Source organism: Embiotoca jacksoni, unplaced genomic scaffold (genome assembly GCF_022577435.1).
Source record: "Embiotoca jacksoni isolate LCO1_2020_lvr unplaced genomic scaffold, fEmbJac1.0.p SCAF_11, whole genome shotgun sequence".
Lineage (NCBI taxonomy): Eukaryota > Metazoa > Chordata > Actinopteri > Embiotocidae > Embiotoca > Embiotoca jacksoni.
In genome coordinates, this window is record NW_027185241.1 from 16,991,949 (window position 1) to 17,014,786 (window position 22,838).

At 42.9% G+C, this 22,838-nt stretch overlaps 1 protein-coding gene across 1 annotated transcript; it reads right to left on the reverse strand.

Annotated features, from left to right (window-relative positions):
* Positions 1 to 10,392: 10,392 nt before the first annotated feature.
* Positions 10,393 to 15,395, reverse strand: tent5aa (terminal nucleotidyltransferase 5Aa). The gene is made up of 2 exons (XM_069143383.1): positions 14,191 to 15,395; positions 10,393 to 13,731 (listed from the first exon to the last, which is right to left on the reverse strand). Exons 1-2 carry the CDS (start codon positions 14,617 to 14,619, stop codon positions 12,952 to 12,954), a joined length of 1,209 nt encoding a protein of 402 aa, XP_068999484.1. The 5' UTR covers positions 14,620 to 15,395; the 3' UTR covers positions 10,393 to 12,951.
* Between the last annotated feature and the right edge of the window lie 7,443 nt (positions 15,396 to 22,838).

Here is a 22,838-nt window from a genome sequence, read left to right on the forward strand (position 1 = left end):
TTTAGTTTAAATAACCAGACGTTATCATGCAATGATACCAAACTGAGAAGATCCTAATGATAAACATAACCTGCTAAACATCAGCATGCCAACATGCGTGGGTCCATTTAAGGCTTTATTCAAACTGTAGGCAAATTGGATTTGTTTCTCAAATCTGTGATCTGTCACAGATCACTGTCCAAACTGTTATATGCAAGTGAGCAGATTGGATTTTGTGTGTCCACACATCACTGACCTATTTGCATCAGTTGCCATGGTAACAACATATGTGTAACCACGCTGGTGACACGTCTTTCCAACGTGGAAGCAGAGTGCCAGCAGACAATTTATTTCAGCCTCAGTTCACAGACGGTTGTTCTCATCCTGCAGACGTGCGGTCCTCCATCTACACTCTATGAAACACCTGCCAAGCTGCAGTATTTTTTATGTAGTACAATCACTTCTGTTAACGAGGGTAAAACTGGGGCCTTTGTGTTTCATGCACTGTCAAAGTCAGGACAGCAAAAAAACAATTTATTTCAGCCTCAGTTCACAGACGGTTGTTCTCATCCTGCAGACGTGTAGTCCTCCATCTACACTCTATGAAAGCGCTCTGCTGGTGATAGCATATATTCTGCTTACTCTGTCACTTTGAAAATAACATCATACTTGTGTGTCGTGTTGTGAGTGACGCAAGAAATCCAATCTGAGCCACAAGCGCGTCCGGACTGAGGCTCATCTACAGAAATCCGATTGGAATCGTATTCAGACCACCTTCAAATGTGGTTCAGTTCTGATTTCCAAAATTGTTTTTTTGCTGTCCTGACTTTGACAGTGCATGAAACACAAAGGCCCCAGTCTCAGCCCTCGTTAACAGAAGTGATTGTACTACATAAAAAAAATACTGCAGCTTGGCAGGTGTTTATAAAGATGTCCAAAAATCTATGAAAACAAACTAAATCTGCTCACACATAATTGAATTAAGAGTCAATTCAATTATGAGTCCACTGGAGTTTGGGTTTATGTATTTTGGACATGAAGCAGGTGGACACAAACTAACTGGAGAAGACACGTGTTGATTTGTGGACCAGTGATGCTCTTTTGGTGCTATTTGCTGGCGTATGTGTCGGCACTGGTCTCAGTAGGCTTCTTCTTTCTTTTTTTGCTTTTTTTTTCAGGAAAACTTCCAGCTGGCCCTCTGTGTGGAATTACACCCCGGGATCCGAGCGGTGCAGGCTCACAGAAAAGAAAACAGCTGTCAGACAATGAATTACTGTGCTTTCCTGAGGAATGGATGAGGAAGCTGGGAGCGTGTCAAAAATCACACACAAACACACGCTCTCTCACGTGCATATACAGTTTATACAGATATTGTATGCTTGCTTGTTCGTACCCAGATACTCATGAGACACAGAGGAAAAACTAATATCAACAACAATTTGAACTACTTTTCCTGTCCGAACTAAATCTGTAATATCTTCAGACTCTACCGAGCAAACACAACATAATTCAATAGACTTCCCCTCTGCATTTAAACATCATGGTCAGATGCTGAAGCTGAAGAGGAAAACAAAATCTCAGACTTTCCAAAAATGTTGTTCTCTTTCAGGTGATGCCTCCAAAAGGCTGACTTTTCAATGCAAACAGAGCACATGCTCAGACGGACCCTCGTGAACCGAGCAGGCGGCTGCGCCGAGCAGGCGGCTGCGCCGAGCCGAGCGACCCGAGAGCCTGCAGCTCTCACTGCTGCCTCAGTCTCACACATGACTGTGAGTAACTGAGGCTCCGAGGAGGAGAAGAAGAAGAAGGTCGTACAGGAGATCGGGTGAAGGGCTCAACACTTATACGTGTGGCTGTTTTTTATTTCTTTTTTCTTGGAATATTTGCTTACGTGTGAAAGACAGTAGATGGGAGAACTTTTTGTTTTTTTACAGCAACAATTTGGCAACTCATAGGCGGACGACACGTAACAATGTTAAGTGTCCCAGGAGGCCATGACAATATGACAATGAGCTAGCAGGCACAATACCAGGACCCTGAAACCTTAGCTAAACCACATATAGCCAGTTTGATTGTTTACATCAGTGTTTTTACCCGTGGTGACTTGTCAAAATGTCTGCTATGAAAACCCGACATCTACTGTACATATGTAAGTTCCAAGTGAGTCCTGTTTGACTTTGCAGCTCGGCCACAGCGGCAGAAAACAGCAACCCTGGTTTAATGCAAAGTTAAAACAAAATTGTCCAACCAACAATTCAAACTAATTAACAAAGTGGGTCCTATTTTTGTACGCAGCGGGAGAATAATGGCGCAGTGGCAGTTTTAAGCAGTGGAAGGGGCTTATTTACGCCCTTGCGCCAAGTTATTGTTTGTGGTTATAGATTCGCCGGTGTCAGTTTTGTGGCTTCAATGGGCAGAGCGCACATGAACAGACCGATCCAAAACACCACAGACAGGTTTGGTGGATGTCCTACATATTTCTTCCCACTTGCAAGAATAATGAAAACAATTTTTTTTTAAATGCAATCTTCTGATTTAGTTAATCATATAAAAATTAAGCTGACTCTCATCTATTAAATTGGATGTGAGTCATGCAGTATTAGGCAACTCAGCCATGAAATATAAACGATTCTCGCGTTCACGTCAAATGAATAACAAGTAAATTACAACTAAAGGTGTAACAATTCGTAAGGAACTTGTAGGCTGTAGTCCCGATGTGAGAAGTCATATGAACGGTGTGCTAGGGATTCTTGTGGTTAAGTCGTTACAGCATGTTTCTTGGCAACGCCAACATGGATAAAGCCACAGAGCTACAACGCCTGCTTTACAGCTGGTGTTGGTCGGGTTTTGTTCATTTTAATGAAGAAAGTGATTGCGACATGTCTATGCAATGTGTAATTTCTGTGAGTACATCGCCTTTATCTGCCAATCCTTTCTGTTGGATGTACTTATTTTTTTTTTACTGACGGTGATATTCCTGCCAAATAGTTTAGTAGTGTTTGCATTGTATTAACATTCTCACAGACCTGCATCTCATGTATGAGGTATGTAGCATGTGTGGGTTTTTCATTTGTGTGTGTCTGCATGTGAGAATTGCATTTAATAGTAATACATAAATCAATACTCAATTTCAGCCAGCGTCATCGAGCTGCATTGTGCGGCTTTCCAAAGAAAATCAATCTCTCTTGCCGGGTAGTTGTCGGCCTTTCTCCTCGCCCCACAAGACTCTCCTCCCACCAATTGGATTTAATTGGAAAGTAATGAAATTTATTTTTAAGGAAATGATAGAAGTTTACGAGGATCATCTCATTGAGGAGACACAGGATACTATTATCTCGGTTCGGTTTTACGCGAGGATGGAGAGTCTGCATCAGTCTGCTCCAAATCAAACGAGAAGTGTCTCGTCTTTCCATGGTGCCCTCGTATGAAATTACCTGGCTTTTATATCAGCTCCACCATCTGGATCCTATTACCGTAGCAACTTATGAGCCAGCCTAAAATGGTTTAACTTGTGTTTGAGAGAAGAATATTGTGGTTTACCCAGCAAAGGTTATGTTTGTTATATGGGCTGGTTGAAATGCACTCCAAATTGTTTGGATCCCATTCAGTTGTATTTTTCCCCTGCTGTAAATATAAAAGCTATTTTAAGACCCACAATGGTAGATAGTTAGATTAAAAATGAACTTCATTGATCCCAAATTGATCCCAACAGACTGGTGGTGACGAATCCTAAAATATCTTTTACATCATAAAAATGGTTCTGGGAGAATATGGTACCCTTTATCTCAGAATTTCAGAGTTTGCAGTCAAAGCGTATAAATACACAATTTTAAAGCTACTATTAGTGGTCTGAAGAAAGCATTTTCATATAAAGCAGCTGGGGCTTTCAAAGCAATGGTGGGTTGCATCAGAGCCAGGGATGTCATCTGTTTTAGGGGAAAGACAGTTACAAACGGGAGGTCAGAGAGCCACAGCAACATGCAGGACGATACATGACAGCCAGTCAGAAAGACTTTCCTTGGCCTCATGTTAAGTGCCTGCATGAACTACGACAGAATAATGCCAGTAAAATCAAATCTGAAAATAAACATTACAAATCCCATCTCAATCTGTGCCATCTCATGCCGGAGAACGATAACAGAGAGTCATTTCAGTCCAAACCAGGAGCTTTGAATTTAGTTTTCAGACATGCGTTCTTCATGGCTCTATGGATGGGGATGTTGGTTCACCACGGTGGTCCAGACTGAAATATCAGCAACTACCAAATGAACTACCAAGACATTTTCTACACTCACGAACAGTCTCCTCTCGTACCACTAATAGGGGGACATCTGTAGCATACAGTGAAGTGAAATAGTTAGACAATTGTTGGATTGATAGTATTGAAACTTGAGGCTCAATCTTCTGTGACTTTTGTATCATCTTTTCAAAATGTGTTGACTTATGGCCAAATGACTTGCTTTTAATGATATTAAGCAAACATTAAAATGCTAACATTATGTGACTATTCTAGCACGCTAATATTAGCATTATGCGTGACTCCAGTTTCTCATTCTCATTCTTTTTTTTTCACCATTTTCACAGCGATAGGTCCGTTTTCACTCTGGAATATTTCAGATTTATTATTAATAAATGTAATAATTCAACCAGCAGGTCCCATTTCTGCAGACAGTGAGAATCAGTCAGTTCCCTGCCAGCAGTGCATCTTCTCACCACAAATCACGATGCAAGATCTCTCCTTGTCTGTTTTGCTTACCTTTTATCTCTTGCTGATATCAGAATGGCAACATAAACATGTGGAAATTGTATGTGGTTGCACACTCATTACATATCGAAGAGCACTTCCTATTTATACTTTAAAACTATAAATTCGAGCTTAACCCTGCACCAACTTTTCTCCTGTTTCTGCCTTAATATCTTTCTCACAAACGTATAAAGTTGAAGGCCGTGCACTGATGCACACCCGTCCGCGCATAACCACCATGTATTGCGTTGATAATTGTGTAATGTTGATTCACAGCGACACATTTTATACTCACTTGTCAACAGTGGTAAACATGGGCCACACACACGTAGGCATCACATGAGAGACGTGTGCAAAGGCAACTGCCCGATCTCAACAACCACAACACACTAAACACATTGATGAAGTGCCCTATGAACATTAATACAGTTTTACTAAGCTGATTTGTGAGTATCATTAGCTGCTGCACAACAGTAAAAACTGAACTATTCACTTAAAACTGCTTCAGTGTTAACCCTTAACACGTTTAATTCATATAAATCACAGTCAGGCAAAATTTATGAGCAGATACTCAAAACATGAATTGTAGTCCAAACACTTTATCAATGCTGGCTCCAATGCCACAACAAAAAAAATTTAAACTCAGACTTAATCTTCACCTGAATACTTTCTGCACTGTAGTTTATGCTGCAGAGTTTCCAATAAAGCAACTAATTTTTCCCCTTAAAATAACAGTTTCAAAATCATTTTGATAGTAAACTGATTTGTAACTGAAAAAAAAAGCCGGACGAGCGTAAATCTCAGAATAGCTTTTAATCGTTGGCAAGAGCTTTGTGAAATTAAATGCTGCAAGACCGTCTTGCTGTTGGACTTCTGTAATATTAGCTGGTTCACTATGTCTTGCATTGTTGCACTTGCTTCGTGCTTGGCTGTATTAAGATCATAAACCATTTCCACTTCCTACGTTGATATCTCAATGTGATTTCCGTAAAGATTCACAGTCATCCAGGTCATGGTCAATCCAAGTTGTATTAGAAGGCAACTGGACCCTGAGTCCGTTAGCATCCAATGTGTTCTGACTGAGCATGAATGTACAGTGCACTTGCTGGCAATTATGATGTTGTGTAATTACCACTTAAGGCCAAAGTGGCCACTGTTGCTGCTGCTCAGCAAAACTTACGTATTGTTGCTTTAACACTCAAACAACTGGCTCTGATCTGCGTGTCTCCTTTATAGATTTGCTCTCAGAGAAAACAGAAGGTATTTCTCATGTCCATGTAGGAAAATGATTTTCTCTTTTGTATCTGACTCCCAGTTCACCCACTATGTGTCATTGTCAGATCCAATTTGCACACAAAACACAGAAGAGCTGCAGCCAAGATGTGAAGGTATGGAACACGTATGAAAATGATATTTACCCAGCACGCTTTAATAAGATGGACAGAGGATTCTTTCTCTCACTGTGAGGTAGGAAGCTCGTCTGTCCTGAGACTTATAAAAGATAAACCTGCTAATGTCAATGACACTAATCTCTGAGACGAGAGGATCAGCTTCCCTCCCTGCACTCTTTCACCTTCTCTGTCTCCACACACACAAACCCCGCTTTTATGATCAGCTGCTCTTCTTCTGGTCTCCTCCTTCCAATATTTTTTCCTTTCCCACCTGGTTCCTACTGTTACTCCCACCCCACCTATGACCCGTCCAGGATCCATGAATCTCTCACATCCATTCAGTCGTTTCAGCTCAATTGTTCCTCCCTGGTGATCCTGTCAGTTCGTTACAGAAGTCGATAAATCTTCAAATTTCAGCAACAACAGCCGTCAGCTCCTCATTGTTCCCACTGATAGCTGCTGTTGACCTCTTTCTCTGTGTTTCTCTTTGGCTGTCTGGTTTCCTTTGTGTTTCCCGTAAGTGGTTGACTACAGGTCAATAGTAAACTGGTGTGACACTCCAGCAGAGTTGTCTTGCATTACCTTTTGTTTCACAAACCATTTGCTACAAAAAATGTCCCATCTTGGCTCAGGTTCTCTTGCTTGATACACACTTTAGAGGTGATTGAAGCTTCAAGCAATTAAAAGTGTAAATGAAACCAAATCAAGAGAACTGTGAACATTTTATTTCCTTACTTGGAGAGGAGTGTCGTTGCAGGGTGCCACCAAAGAGAACAAAACAGAGATCTTTGAGAGTGTTGTTTTAAAGACGGTGAAATGCTCTGAAGAGCTACTATTTCTGGCAAAAATGTTCTGTGCATTCAACACTACGAGTGACACCTTTTACGCAACACGTAGCCATTTGACCCATTGTTGATATGAAAATATGAATCAGTGCAGCTTTAATTTAAACGGGACATTATAGACGTGTTTTCTTTCACCCTTCCAAGCCATTTGATTCCACAGCCTGAAGGAAAATTGTCATATTAAGTGAACTTAAAGGCTGAAGCAAGGCCAGTATTTAGTTAATGATAGCCAGTAATTTAGGTTCATGTGCTTATAATTAGATTGACTGATGAGAACTTTGTACATGGTGGGAAAAGCTACTGAAGCAGCAGTTATATCACGGGACACTGAAATTATAACCAAATATATACATGCAGTCTGACATGATATATGAAACGTGAAGGCCAGAAACCAAACTCAGCCTAGAGAGACTGAGAAGAAGTGTCGTGCATCTTCTGGTCCTGTAAGTTGTTGTTTTCAAGGTGTGCTGAAAGCAGAGACTCCGACACATTTAGAGGATGTTTGAAGAACAGCAGGTCCAGCTGTCAGTGACCTGCAGCTGACTCGCACTCTAAATCTGTATCTCCCCCATGGGTGTTGACATGCATGATGGATGTTTCCTCACTGTTTGTAAAAAAATCACTCTTTTGGAATTTATTTACAAGCCCCCAGCATGATGTGTGTAGATGAGTGCATGCATGTGTGTGTGTGTGTGTGTGTGTGTGTGTGTGTGTGTGTGTGTGTGTGTGTGTGTGTGTGTGTGTGTGTGTGTGTGTGGAGGGGGGGAGAGGGGTTGGTTTGCTGTGTTATCCCACACTCTTTACATAAGTGAAAAATAACCAAAGCTGAAATAGTATTTCAGAGACCAAGCCACATTGTAAATGAAACAGCATGTTCGTTTGGCCGCGGCCATCACTCCTCACCGGCGGACTAGACCATAGTCTGGACCGGACCAGGTTAGGTGAAGCCGCCTTCCAAACGGTTCACTCTTATTCCATAAAGAAGAAAAAAAAACTTTCATCTGGAAAAAGTTCTTCACAGCAAAAGGGAAGGAAAAACAAGGAGAAATCCCATTCTGGAAAAGCCATTAGAGAGCAGATGAGCGCGAGGAGGGACGAGGAACCGAAGAGATAACTGACAAGTGTCTGAGCTTTTATTTAAAGGTAAACAGGTAATTAAAAAGACATTCAATAGCACACACTCTATGGATTCCCTCTCCTTTAGCTATCGCCCTGTGTCAGCCAGGTACTGCGGTGAGAGTATTTCACAGCTCACCCTTTAAACTTTGAAACAAAGCTCCCCTTAAATTAAGAGGGCTTCTTCATTTGATGCTGCATCTCAAATTAAGGACCTGAGATTTAGGTCCTTTGGCACCATTACATCAATCTGACTTCTTTAAAGCAAACCACAAATGAGATGGGTTCTTAAGAGAGGATTAAGTCGAGTCATGCTTGAAATTAAGACGGAGACTGCTAGCACCAGAAGGCATGAGACTCTGACAGTAAACAAATAATTATTCTTGCTTGGCTGCTGCTTGAAGGAGAACATGATCAGGGCGATGTTGCATGACTTTGAGGTCAATAGTTTTAGTGGTTTTATGCTCTTTGGTGATAAGAATTTCATTGTCTCTCATATACTCAGACATAAGCCAAGTAGGAGCCTGGATGAGTGCTGTACTAAAAACTGGATCATGGTTCTGTATCTAAACGCTAGAAAAGCCGTCATTCTGGTGTTTGAAGTCACCACTTGGGATCAGCACAAGCTGTAAACACAATATACTGTATATTTGCCTGTTTACACCTCCTGCAGACATAGAATAATGTTAGTATTCATTTGAAGTTGTGTCTCTGGCCAACTGATTGTCACATCTCTCCTTTTAGCTCTGGTTTGGTTTTCACTAAGTCCTGGGATAAACACTATTCTTTAGTTGCTAAATGCTACACTATGCTCGCTTAATGCTAGTTAAAGCTGTGTAGTTTGATGCTGGGCACTAGTGTACAGGGAGTGAACACTTAAAAAAAAAATAACAAAATTTATTTAATAAAAGAACTTAAGTTCCGGAGAGCAACACTAGTGAACCAAAACAGTAAAGTTTCTGGTCCAAAAACCAAGACAATAAGCTAAAAGGTGTTAAAACAGTTGATGCAGTTGAGGGAGGACTGCACTACAAGTGACCCTTTACATGAAACTATTAAACTAAATATTGAATATGTTGACCAGTGGAGCTTTAAAGCATCATGTTTTTTGTCTGGTAGCAAATGTGCAGTCACGTCAGTGCTGCACTCGCTGGTTGGAAGCAGTACTGCAACATTAACGATGCAGAAGACATTTTGTTGCTGTACAGACTGAGAGGTGGTAAAATTTATAGAAACGAGTGTCTCCCGCAGGCAGCCGTTTATTATAGGATCACATTCTTGCTTCAGTGCTTGATGTGATTTTCTTTAAAGGAAAGGTTCACATTGTTTCAAGTGGGTCGTAAAACAGTCCTCATGTGAGCGTGCACATGGAAAGACTTATTGGTGGCTGTAATCATTTATCCCGTCTGTACTGGCCATACAGAGGTTCCTTCCTAAAGCACTTCCAAGGTAAGTGATGGGGGGATAAAAGCCGCAGTCCCTCTCTCGGCGGTCTGATTTGGTAAAATCGAGCGGCTCTCCTTCCATAACGTCATATGTTGTTTGTGTATGTGTCTATACATGCGCTGCTGCTCAGCCTCCACCTGTCAATCATTACTTTAACAGCCTAGATTAATGAGCTGTAAATGCGCTTGAGTGAAACCAATAACGTCCTTCTCATGGCAGCTAAATATAGGATTATATCATACAGGGAACCTCTTACTCATTGTGTGTTTTCTTCTCTATATCCCTCCGTATCTAGGACAGCTTTTCATGTGACCCGTGTGACAGTCAGTGGGTTTTATTTCAGCCTGACAACCATTGAGACAGTTGGACTCCGATCACTGCGGGCCTCAGCGATCATCGCCACTGCATTGCTGTCAGTGTATTGTGTGTGTGTGTGTGTGTGGGGGGGGGGGGGAGGGGGGGGGTTGTTAACAGAGAATTTGATGAGCAGGCAGAGATATTCATTCTACAAAAGCGTTAAAGTCTCTTTTTTGGGTGGATGCAAATCCCCTCACATTCAGCGACAGCCCTTTCTGGCAGCAGCGGGACAGTTCTGGACGGGTTTCTGGCCGGGCCTGTCGGGCCCAACAGGCCCCGGCAGGGATTTGCCTCTCCGAGTGGAATGAGCGGGGAACCCAGCTGAAAAGCGCTGAATGGCTCCCATCACTGAAAAGATACACTCTGATTCTTCTTTAAAGAAAAAAGAAAAAAAAAGTCTGCAGTTAATCGACATACGAGCAATTTCTCATGTTTGGCAGGAGCTTTGTGTCTGGACAGAAGCCGTGCACTAAACTGGATTTAGACTCATGAAGAACGAGAGGCATTGCAAATCTGGTTTTCAGATATTTTATTGAGGAAAACATCTTTAACCTTTTGATCCATTGGACACGACATAAAATAGCAAAAAAGCTATCGAGAACATATCCTTTGAAGCCCAATCACAGATTCAAAAAGCACCGCAGCATTTGCAGTGTGATACATTTATAAAAATAACAATCATAAAAAATATACATACATGACGAGGATCTTTTTCTCTCTTTTTCAAAGTGTGATTTTGTAAAAGACTGCATGAAGAGAAAAAACCTTGAAAACGACACGTACAAGACGATGCAGTAACCCACAATCACTAACTGACAGGCAGACTGGAGCTAGCTAGCTAGTCAGCTGGTAGGACTTCACCGAGTATAAAATGACAATATACTTCCAGCACAATCCAAAGGAGACCATTGACGTACACAGTCATTGAGAAGAAACAGCCGAACGGAGCAGGTGTGGATTACCAGAGTGATGCAAGAAAAAGGACGAGGAAGAGATGCTGGTCCAAACCTGGAATCACCGTTGTATTTTTCTACTTGCCATCAGATAAAGCTGCAGTATAGTTTGCAAGAATTAAGCTTGAAATCATATAAATATATACAGTTCTTCAAAATGGGTGGGAATGAGGCTTATGAAATCATTAATGAGCATCAATAAAGCATCAAATGAACCATGAGGTGCAACTTAAATTCTCCTGAAGCCGGCATGAATGCATGCAGTGTTCCTCAGCTTCTTTTTTTCTTTTTTTTTTATCAACCATCAGTGTGATTAAAACCGACAGCAAACGCTGATAAAAGAGTGCCTTGGTGTTCCTGAAATGAAAGGGATAAACTGCAGCACTGTCCATAAAGCTGTAATCTGACCTTAACAGAGACCGTTTGTACAGTAAAGCATGGGAGCCCTCAAGAAATAAACCCCATCACCAGCTGCACCCATCTCTCCAGACCGGCTCACTCTCCCCTCTGGCTTTTAACGTTTCCCTTTCTCTCCCCACGTTTGTTTTTTGTTTTTCTCACTGTCTTCTCTCTTTCTCTGTCTCCGATATCAGCATCGACATCTGCACACGGTGAAGTTGTGCTCGCCGACATGTTTGGCACTACGTTTTTCAGAGCATCTGCAGACCCAACCCCCGTTAAGTTCAAGCTCTTCAGCAGCAGCTGAGGAATTCCCTGCCAGGGTGCTACAGCAAACAGTGTCTCATCATCTGAGGTGTCTCTGCAAATATCCTTCCACTGTGGGATGAAGCATGGGGGAACACACACACACACACACACACACACACACACACACACACAGACACACACAGACACACACAGACACACACCAGCTCTGTCGGGCCCCCTCCGTCTGAATGCAGTCTTTCCTCTCTCTCTATACCTACTTATTCTGACTTTTTTTTTTTTTTTTCCTCAAACGAGAAAAAGTGCAGCACCACTCTACAAAATATACGGGAAACATTGTGTGTAAGTTGCTGATGATCTGAAAATGCTTATCAAAGCAGAATGTAATATTTGTGACCTTTGCAAAAACTGTTTGTACATTTCACTGCTACTTTACTGCAAAATCATTTCCATCCAAATGTAGACGAACACGGACTGTGCACGGTTTCATGTATACATTCACAAGCCTCTGGGGTGCTACTGTCTCATGTGCCTGACTAAACGGAGTGGGGTCGTATAGCCTGCTCATTCTTTTCTCTGCCTGCTGACAGGCAATAGGCACTTATAAGCACACATATGTTCACATATAGAAATAACAACAGTTTCATATTTTGTTAGTTTTTCCCCCCCATCAAAACTGGGTTTTTCTGTTATAAAAAAAAAAGAAAACTCTTTGGTCTGTAAACAACCAGAATCAGATCCAAATGCGAGGTGGAGATGTCGCTTCATTTTAACGGCATCTCACCACAGCTGATGTAAAGCAGAGTCTGGGGTGCTCGTTTTGGAGCCCCGCACACACAAATCTGAGAGTGTTTGTGTTTGTTTGTTTGTGTGTGTGTGTGTGTGTGTGTGTGTGTGTGTGTGTGTGTGTGTGTGTGTGTGTGTGTGTGTGTGTGTGTGTGTGTGTTTGTTTGTGTGTGTGTGTGTGTGTGTGTGTGTGAGTTACACACCCCTGAAAGCTGGGCTGGAGAAGCTGTCAACTTCAGGACACTGATGCAGCCATTTGGTCTGCTGCTGGAACATGCTGGCTAAACAGTTCGTGACAGATTCAATCAGCCGTCTCGATGACAGTTCTGCTTGCTCGCGTTCGAGGCCGTCACACATTTTGCATGTAGCCATCGCTTCCTAAAATTAGTCTTTTCCAAACCTGCGTGGCCGAGGCCTCGTCAGGAGACGTCGGCCTTTCAAGAAATGTGAGATATTCACATTGAAATACGAAGTTGAAGTGAAAGCCAACTGTTCTCAATTTACCATTCATACTCAACGTATGAACAAAAACAGAAGCTTTGATGCAAAACATTAAACAGAAGACCCCTTTCTCTGTCAGCACTTGAGCACTGTGCAGATTTGAGGGTGTGACTTGCTCCTGTTTAAAGAAATCAGACTCTCTCCCTCCTCCTCTCTGCGCGGCTCGCTCAGTTACACGGCAGCCAGGTGGAGTACGCAGGCTGCTGGCAGGCAAACATGGGCTGTACCTGGGCTATGTAGTAGTTACTGAAGTTGCCATCTGCCACATAAGGAGCAGGTTGGTAGTAACATGTAACATTAGCCACGTTGGGGATGACGTTCTGCTCGGCAAGCACGCGCACAGCCAGCATGGCTATGAGCCCTAAGGTCTGCCGCCGCTCGTGTCCCATCAGACACACCGTGCTCTCGTTGACCACCCCGTGCAGGGTCATCAGGTAGTCGTACTTGCGGTCTTCCAGGCCCACAAAGTGGTTTTGAAGGTAGGACTCCAGCTTGCGCTGCTGCTCACCAATGTCAGAGAAGTCAATGAAGAAGCGTGAGCACATATAGCGCTGCAGGGACTTCATGTCTGACTCGGACGCGGCCCGGAAGCCCCTCACCAGCAGGTGACAGTACTTCAGGAGACCCCCACCGCGGATCTCCTCCGGGTTGCGGGTGCAGATGACCTTGTGACGTAGGTGGTCCAGGGCCTCGCCGAAGCCCCCGTACACGCTCTCGCCCATGATGGTGGGGTGGAAGGTCTCGGCCATGGGGTTCTCTGAGCACTCGTAGAACAGCAGCAGGGAGTCCAGTTTGATCTGAAAGGAGTCCACGCTGAACTCAAACTGCCGCCTGAGGGAGTCCACAAACTTCAGCTCCACATTCTTTCCCCGGTTGTTAGAGAGGGAGATGAGACTCCAGCGGTCTGAGTCGTTACACACCTTCACCATCTTCTGCACATAGGCCTCCTATACGTGTGTGTGAGAGAAGAGAAAAAGGGTCGAATCATTTAGTATTAAAGTCTTAAAGGTGCAATCAGTAATTCAGCAGAGTTATGTACCGACACAGTTAGGCCTAATTTTCTATTGTGCAAAAGGGTTTTGTATTTAATAACCATATTTCTATATATACACATAAGAGCTGCATGCTTTGTTATTAATACAACTGACCCCAATATTAAAGATCCTAGAAGATACTTATATGGGACCTTGGTGGCTGAGGTCAGGTCCCTTCCAAATTGGTTTAACTCAATCCTCTTAACTACAGAAAACCAACATTTTACTATCACTAAACTGATCTAATTGCACATTAGGCTGCTTCTAATAGCCATTAAGCCAAATTGTCACAAATGCAATTAAAGCTGATCACATATATAAATGTAAACAATTGAATAAAAAAAAAACACGGTGCAGAGTTGTGAAATGTACCTTTAACGTTAACGGGGATATTTTCTCTTTATTCACACAGTCCGGTAAAAAATCCAGGAGACAGTCCAAAACTATGTCCTTCACAGTCTGGAAATCACTTTCACCTTTCATATTTGCGCAAAATATGAGGTCAAGGTCCTTATAGCCCAGTCCGCTATCCTCGTGCAGGATGTGGCTGGCTGCTGAGCCGTTTAACCGAACGTCCCGGACGTGGATCTGTTTCTCCTCCATCCGACTCCGCACCACTTTGACGATCTGCCGCGGCTGCATCTCCAGAGTGGGGAAGTTTCCTCGGCCGTGGATCGGGATGGTCTCCGTCAGAATGGCGTCCAGCCGCTGCACTTGCTCCCAGCTGAGGACGCTGACGGTGCTGTCTTCTGTGTCAGACATATGGCTGGTGGTGGTGGAGCTGCTGTCGTCCTCTGACATGGTGGAGAAAGGTCCGCAGCAATTTAAATAAAAACAAAAGTGAAATCGTTTTCTCAAAATGGGAACAAATCAGTGGTCGCGTCTTTACGCACAAGTAAAGTAGCGTATCAGTAACTTCATCAAGACTCTCAGTGTTAGAAATGGTCCGTTCTGACTGTCAAAATATTAAAAGTAAATAAATAAAAAAAAAAAAAAAATGAAAGACCCCAGGCTTAAAGTTGCGGCAGTGCGTTATAGTTTGCGCAATGAGCCTTTGGTTGGAGATCCAGCGGAGCAGTCGAGCTGATGCTTGACTTGAGAAAGAATTGCAGCCAGTCAACAGAAGCGTGTAGAAAAACGAGCCCAAACTTTCTCTTCTTTTCCTCTGCACCTATAAAACAGTCGCCCGGGTGCTGTAGTCAATGCGTCCGAGCGCCGCGCATCACAGCCTTTGAAGGTCGCTGATGATCCAGGAGGGGGTTTGCTTTTCCGGCTGTGACTCCATCGCCCAAAGGCACGCCTATGATTTTATGAATTTGCATGAATAAGCTGCTCGCCAAGTTGCACTTTGGCACAATCCTCGCTCCGACTACGACGACGACGATCAACCCTTCAGATGAATCTTGTGGATTTTTACGCACAGCGCCTACACAATTTAAATTTCTCCTCCCGCTGCCAATAAATAATCCCGTTAATGCAACTTGTATGTGCTCAGTAAATCCAGGCTACTTTCTTCGAGTCTGTTTGGTTCAACATATTTTTCCCATTTATGGAGAAGTTAACCGTTACCTGTCCACTTGACATGCAGCGTCCTTCTGCGAATCACGTCTGTAGTCTGAAGATGTCAGCTGTACTTCACCCCGCCCCCCTCTGACAGTCTGCTGCTCACTGCTAACACTGCTCAACATGATAATACTGTAAGACCCTTCTGTATGAACCAACGCCGGTCTGTCCTTATTATATTTTAATAATGATTTAAAGCATAACTCCTTAGATAAATTATATTTCTCTCATATCATTTCTGCTCCTAATTACAGTTAATGCGTTTGAATAATTTTTTTTAACTGCCGATATATTTCCTGTTGTTACAATAATCCCTTTATAATCTAAATTAAAATTTCAAAACGGCATGAAAAACAACATTAAATTATTAACAATAACTATAAACGTGTATCCTGATCTCCGTAAGATTGGAGCTGATCAGGACACAGCTCACTTCATATCACCATGTCGCCCTCTGTGGGCTGGTTTAGGTCTTGAAACAAAGTAACAGAGTATATAGCTTTAAAATATCACATTGATACGGATTTAATTTGTATTATCGTAAAAAAAAAATAATAAAAAAAAAAGTCATAAAGGAAATGTGACTTTTGCTGTTTTAAAGGGAGAATAAATATTTTCTCTGCAATCTGTGAAGTGGACTGGCGCTCCTGTAGACCACTGTCATGTCAGGGTCTACAGTCAAATGTAAAAACACCTCTTGGACACACCGAAATGTGCAACAAGATCTTGAATTGGTCATTAAAGTTACATTAAGGGTCTGCAATATGGTCATTTATTTTCAATGAGCCTTTAAAAACAACAGTTATTTTTCCATATTGGTAAACTTAATGCATGAAGACATGTCTTATCCGAAGCTGTTTCAAGCAGGATGTGAGAGGGTCAAGGGTCAGAAGAAATTGGAAGCACGTACTCTGGGCTCTTGAAGGGTCAGGGATGCCACGTCGAGGGAGGGGGGGATGCTGTCACGGATGCTCCATTAGGCAACATAAAGCCCTGCGTCACTGCAGCCACCCAGATCTGTAAACCCTGATTATCCCATTTACTCTATTGCACTGTCTTAACGCTGAGTCTGCCTCCGCTCAGCGTCACTCCCTCTGGAGGACAGGACACAGACAGTTGGCTATTTTCAAGTTTACAGTCACATGCTGCAGATTTTAATGTCAAAACAGCAGAAAAATAGGCTACTGAATCACCAAAGAACTTCAAAATATTGAAGACAGAAGCATTTTTAAAGTGTCAGAGTTTTGAGATACAGACCTTCAGGTAATTTATTAACTGTAATTTGTTGTGTTTTCATGCTTTGCTTTAGCATGTGTCAGACAGGTTGAACGCAGGTTTCTGAAACTGAATCCCACATCTGGAAATGTACATGGAACTCTTAGTCAGTTACAATGCACTGAAGGCAGCCCTGCCGATGTGTTTCCCAGGTGTGGAGACACAGTTGCTATGGGTTGGATTGAGTCCCGCTGCCATGCACGCTGCAGCCACTCCTCTGCAAAGCTAAATCAAAGCGTCTGTCAGGCAAATAGCAGGTAGGTAGGTAGGTAGGTATATACTTTATTAATCCCCGAGGGGAAATTTTTTAAAGGTAGACACATACGGCACGACGCTGCTGAGCTGTTTAGTATAAACACAACCTGGTACCTCATTACTCACCGTGGAATGGATGATTGATTTGTTGGAAATTATACAAAGACAAGAATGAGATTATGTTGTCAGAAAATTAAATAGAAGCACAGATTCAAAAACAATACACATCTCTTCTCTCAGAAGATGTTGATGTCTTTTCCTGTCAGATGGGTTTGTGTTTATTTAAGTAAAAAAAAAAAAAAAAAAAAAAAAACTTTCCAAAGTTTTCCTGCAATGTATGTGGAAGAGACTTCTTCTATTCCTCATAAAGGAATCTTTTACAATCACGCAAAGTTTGCCTCCGGGGTCTATGAAATATTTTCTGGACAGTTCGGCCCAATAAAAAGAAAAACGGAAAAGGAGAGCGGTGTTGTTTTCCAGTGTCACTTATCTGACCACATGAGTTGGATTTATCTTCCATGAAGTGTAACATCGCTGCTGCCTTTGAGCTTTGTTCCTCAGGTGAGGACTGTGAGCTGGAGCTTCATACGGCTGAGATGGACCATACTGTACCTTTTCCAGGTCTTGTCGAGGGATCTGAAGGCATTCCTGGGCCAGATGAGACGTGTGATCCCTCCAGCGTGTCGTGGGTCTACCTCAGGGTTTCCTCGATGTCTGAAAAACCTCCGAGTGCCGAGGGGGCATCCTAATCAGATACTCGAACCGTCTCAAACGGAATATTGGAATTATGAGCTAAAAAGACATTTTTAAGAAAGACTACTTTGAAAGAAAGATCTTAAAATGAAAATTGACTCAGCAAGAATAAAGAAGGAACAATGAAAAAAGTTTCATATGAAATTCTGTCATTTTTTTTCAATGACAAGATTGAATCTATCAGGTACCCATATAGTTGGACTGTAGTACGTGTATCACTGCCTGTACTCCCACTGGTGCACCGTATCAGCTGGGACAGGCGTTGACATTCAGGCTCCTCCGGCATAATTATTAGAATTTCTGTCTCATTAGGAGCAATCCAGAAAAAACATGATGACCTCCCAACCTGGCTTTCAGCAGAGGACAGAACAGAGCTGCTTGTAACGTTTGTGCCAAAACAAGCCAATAAAGCTGTGATGAGTGAAAAAACAACACATGCAAGGTGAAAAACAGCCCAGTTGGCATGGGTGCAGAGTGTGACAACAGTAGGGGATTTAAATGCAGTGTCAAACAACAGACATTTCATCTTCAAACTGTCAACAGAAGTGAAAATCCTTTTTTTCTGATGCTGGTGTGACCCGGAGAAGAAAAGAAATCGATCTGAAACACGACAGTCTGAGACAACGTGGCTTTAGAAAAATGTGAGCGATGACATAACAAGAAAACAAAGCCCCACTCATGCTCTTCAGCTCTGTATCTTCAGTCCTTCACCCTCATCCTCTCCCTCCGCACAGAAAATTGGATTTCCAAAAGGGTCACATTAGTTTCCCCCGGCTGTCGGAGAGATATTCCCACTGCTGACGGCCGAGTTAGTTTTGGTTGAGGATCAGAGGTGCGATGACAGAAATGGGTTTTCCAGCTCTAACTGCTTCTGACCCCCATTGACTAAAAGCTGGAGAATCGCTCCGCCGTCAAGTAAAAGTATCGTGGGGTTATGTGGGGTCTGCGGAGCCACGGAGCAGCAGCAGCTTCTGCACACAGGATCCCTTTATGTCAGCTCTTTTGATCCCAAAGGGACGGCATTTGTTGGGTGTTTGGTTTTGAAATATTCTGGCAGATTAAAGCAGAGGGAAGGTTACAGAAGGGGTCTCGTTTCACGGGGAGATAGAAGCCCATCTCACCTAATCTTCCTCATTATAGTGTCTCTGTGATCCCACAGTCTGCAGGACCAGGGACAGTGAAGGAGCTGAGTGCTGCTGCTAAAGCACTTTGAGCAACTAATAGATGCTACAGACCGGCTGTGATCCTGGTACTGTATGTGATTGTCTCCGGCAGACTTGCTCACTGGATCCACCTTCCTGCTCTGACAGCGCCAACCCCCCCCCCCCCCCCTCCTCCTCCCACCTGGACGCTCTGACCACGCTGGAAGACATCCACATCAAACAGCCACACCTTCAACTCCACGGCTTTTAAATGTGCTTTTCTAATCTCTGTCACGGCCTAATTGCACCCTGCATATTTCATGAGTGTGTCCATTTACACTAATAACATGTCATTTGAGACTGAGGGATGAAAGGAAATCCTGCAGGATCTGTGGGGCCTTGAAACAAACATATAGTATATTTGATCCAGAGAAGGACTGTTTCATCGAGGGGAAATATGCTTCGTATTCTTGTCGAGAGTGATTTAAAAGACTGACACTTAGCATAAATACTGAAAGGGAGTTAACAGTCCTGGAACTGTCCAGCAACAAATAACAAGGACAATTCAAAGCTGGTCATCACTAGATGATGGGTTGGTGATATTCCAGTCACACAGTTGGTGTATCGGCCTGCTGCTGAATGCTGTCAAAAGTAAATATGGCAAATAACCATCGTAGCGAGACATTACACGAGGAGGAGGAGGGTAATATCATCAGAAAACTTAACAAAAACCAACTTGAAACGCCTCACATTTCCCCAAACATTCACTCCAGCTGTCATCACATCCATTGGTTGGGGACATGCTTTGTGACAAGCAGCCTCAGAGACGTCACAGGATCATGCTGTTAGCCAGCAGACACTCGGCTCTGAGGCTTTCACACCGACAACCAGATGAAGCAGGAAGGATGCCAACTGAATGACAGCCAAGGCAGCAGCTCGGCCCGCACGTTCTGGCCACCCTCTCCGAGTAGAACACTTCCTGAAGCCCTAATGATCTTTGTAAAGCTGCCAGCAGAGTGACGGTCGTGGATAGGTCAGGTAATCCCAGGGCTAACTGGCTCCATGTCCACCAAAGAGGATTGAAAGGGCTAGTCGGACTTTTACTCCGCTTCGGGTGAGGCCATGGACAGAAGCTAAGCAGCCAGTAGGCTCTTTGAGCCACAGGTCAGCATTCAGGCCAAAGAAGAATATGAATAACTCTTAAGTCACTGTTAAGGTATTTAGAAGCCGTCACAGCTGTTCAAACTCTGAACTATAGGCTTCCTTCTTCTTAAATGTCAGCTAAAATGCATCTTAAATAAAGTTGTTAAAATCAATATTATTACTATCGGATTTGTATCAGATGGTAGAGTGGGCTGCACACTAATCGGAAGGTTGGTGGTTCGATCCCCGGCTCCTCCTGTCCACATGCCTAAGTGTCCTTGGGCAAGACACTGAACCCCAAGTTGCTCCCGATGGCGTACCGTCGGTGTGTGAATGTGCTCCTGATGGCGAGCACCTCGCGTGGCAGCTCAGTCTCATGAATGTGTGGATGGAAAACCATGTGAAAGCGCTTTGAGACCGATGAGGTGATAAAGCATGATACAAGTGCAGACCATTTACCATTTACTTTAAATATATATTGAATTTTGGGTGAAACCATTTGTAGTCATGATATGCACATTTCCAATTGTAAAACAAATGTATGCATCTGCTCAGACTGGAATGAAACTTCACCGAGATCTTAAAGTGCTATGCTGTGAAAATATTTATATGCTAAGGATGACAAGCATGAATTTTTGAGGATAAAAAGTATTTTCGCTTTTCCCTTTTGGAAAGTGCCACGGAGGCAAAATCAACTTTGTGTGCACAAGTCAATAATTTGGGAGCTCAAATGAGTAATTTCGGCATGATATTTAATCAATGAAAACCTTTACATTTCACTGATGTATCATCTGTCATGTCGTTCCAGCTTTTCACTAAAGCTATATGATGTTTAACTAAGTGAAATATGCAAAGACTGCATTGTCTTTCCTTCAAAGAGAAATATTTGAAGTGTCTTAAGGCACACGATGTGTTCCAATGTGAAATGGACAACCCCCATATTGTTGTGGAGCTCATAAAAGGTAATGAAGAGAGCGTTTCTTTACGACTACTTTTGTGTTTCCTCGTGAGTACTACAGAGTAAATCACAGACTTCCTCTCATTCATTTTCTAGACTAGAATTGTCATTTATACCTACTTTCTATAAAGGGGAAACAAATAATGCTGTTTCATTTCCTTCTGTAATTACCAAAGCAAAATCTGCAAGTTTCAGTTTCGTTTACAGTATTTTTTTTACTGTACTCCCAGAACGTCAGTATATATGAAGGACTTCAAAGAATAACTTTTCTGCACAGCATCAAGTGTGATACTTCCATCCTGCGGCTCCCAGGACTACTTATCGTAAAAGAAGTTTGAGACCTATTTAAGAGTCATTTACAATCATTAGACCGTAACAAATGACACCGACAGGTAACCTGATGAGTGATTAAATCAGGACGGATGAACAGAGGGTTGACCTCCCTCACTCTGCTTAAACCTGTCCAGTCAGAGCGGGTCGGGAATGTAGGAGTTGTTCCACGGGGTGTCGAGAACGTCCCTTTTTTTTCCAAAGACAAATGAATCCCGATATCCTCACCAGCTGGAGAGCAGCCCTGTATGACTTTCCCATCTGCCTGGCAGGAAGGCTGGATGACGAGGTCCTGTCCTCCACCGTCTCTCCACAGGAAGAATGCACCTTCCTCAAATATGCCGCGCTGCTCTGTCACGCTTTTGCCTGCCAAACTCTACAGCAGTGATTCCCAACCAGGGTAAATATAGCCCTGGCACTAATAGAGCTGTCAGGAGGGAACAGGGAAGGCCTGAGTATTTCAACCAATTTAAAAAAAAAAAAAAAAATTAAAATTACTTGACTAAAAATATATATGTATGAGGGACAATAAAACGTTCAGAGACTGCTCCTGTTGCTTACGAACAAAACCAAGCACCATAACGTGCACAGTGCCGAGGGAAGCGAGAACCTTTGTGAATAAGTGTTTCAACTTGCGTTGCTCGATCTACGTCAGTTACTGCGTCACGCATTTCTGTCAGCATTGCCATGTGCGCATTTGCGATGTCACCATGGACCTAAAACATGAGCAGAGAGGACAGATCCAATTTTGCAGAACATTTTTGGGAAACAGAAAGAACTCGAGTAAAATCTGGCGAGTTTGGGTGGTGGGGGGGGGGGCAGTTGTGTTCTTGGTTATTGCTCCGAGGAGGCACATTGTCATGTTGGAGAACCCAAGTACCACAGTTCAAGTCATTTGCACTGAAAGTTTTCCCTCAAACGTCTCAGAACATCACAGTCCAACTCGGCATCGACAGTCTGACCCCGGAGGACACAAACGTCAAAGAAAACCCACCCGGTTGAGCTCCGAATCAAATGCACCTTCTTTGGTCTTGGACGGTGACGTTTAGCACGTTTCAAATCCCAAACACCACTCAAAACACCTCGCCAGGCTCATCGCTTCGTTGCTGTTGGGCCTCTGTTGTCAATTTCCCGAATTTCACGCAAAATGTGATTGTGCTCAACTCCATAGTGAAAGAACAAATGCGAAAGCAGCAGTGATCACAAAAACATGACTAACTCGTGATCAAGTGAAGGAAATTGGAATACTTTCTCATCTGGAGACCTGTTGTGATAAACAGCCTAAGATGTTAAAACAGCTGAAGCTAAAAGCCTAAAAAAGTAGCTATATATATCTAAAAGTAGAGGCTAAATGGTTCTAGCTACAAGTAATGGTGATTTGTTATCATTAAAACAAAGTTAAACCCAGCTAATGACTATGTAGCTGACAGTAAAGGCTAAATGGTTATTTAAGCAAAGCCCACGTAGCTAAGAGTACAGGCTACAGGTTGCTATAGCTAAAGATAACTGGATGCCTAAACGTCGGGGCCACATAGTTAAAGCAAAAAAAAAAAAAGAAGCTTTTCTTACATTTATTTACCATTTACAAAGTTTTAGACAGC

What these genes read in the sequence shown, in the direction of transcription:
- tent5aa (XM_069143383.1), bottom strand. Translation starts at nt 14,619, where the DNA reads ATGTCAGAGGACGACAGCAGCTCCACCACCACCAGCCATATGTCTGAC. An exon ending in TATCCCCGTTAACGTTAAAG is followed by an intron (nt 13,732 to 14,190) that starts GTACATTTCACA and finishes ACACACGTATAG; the next exon opens with GAGGCCTATGTGCAGAAGAT.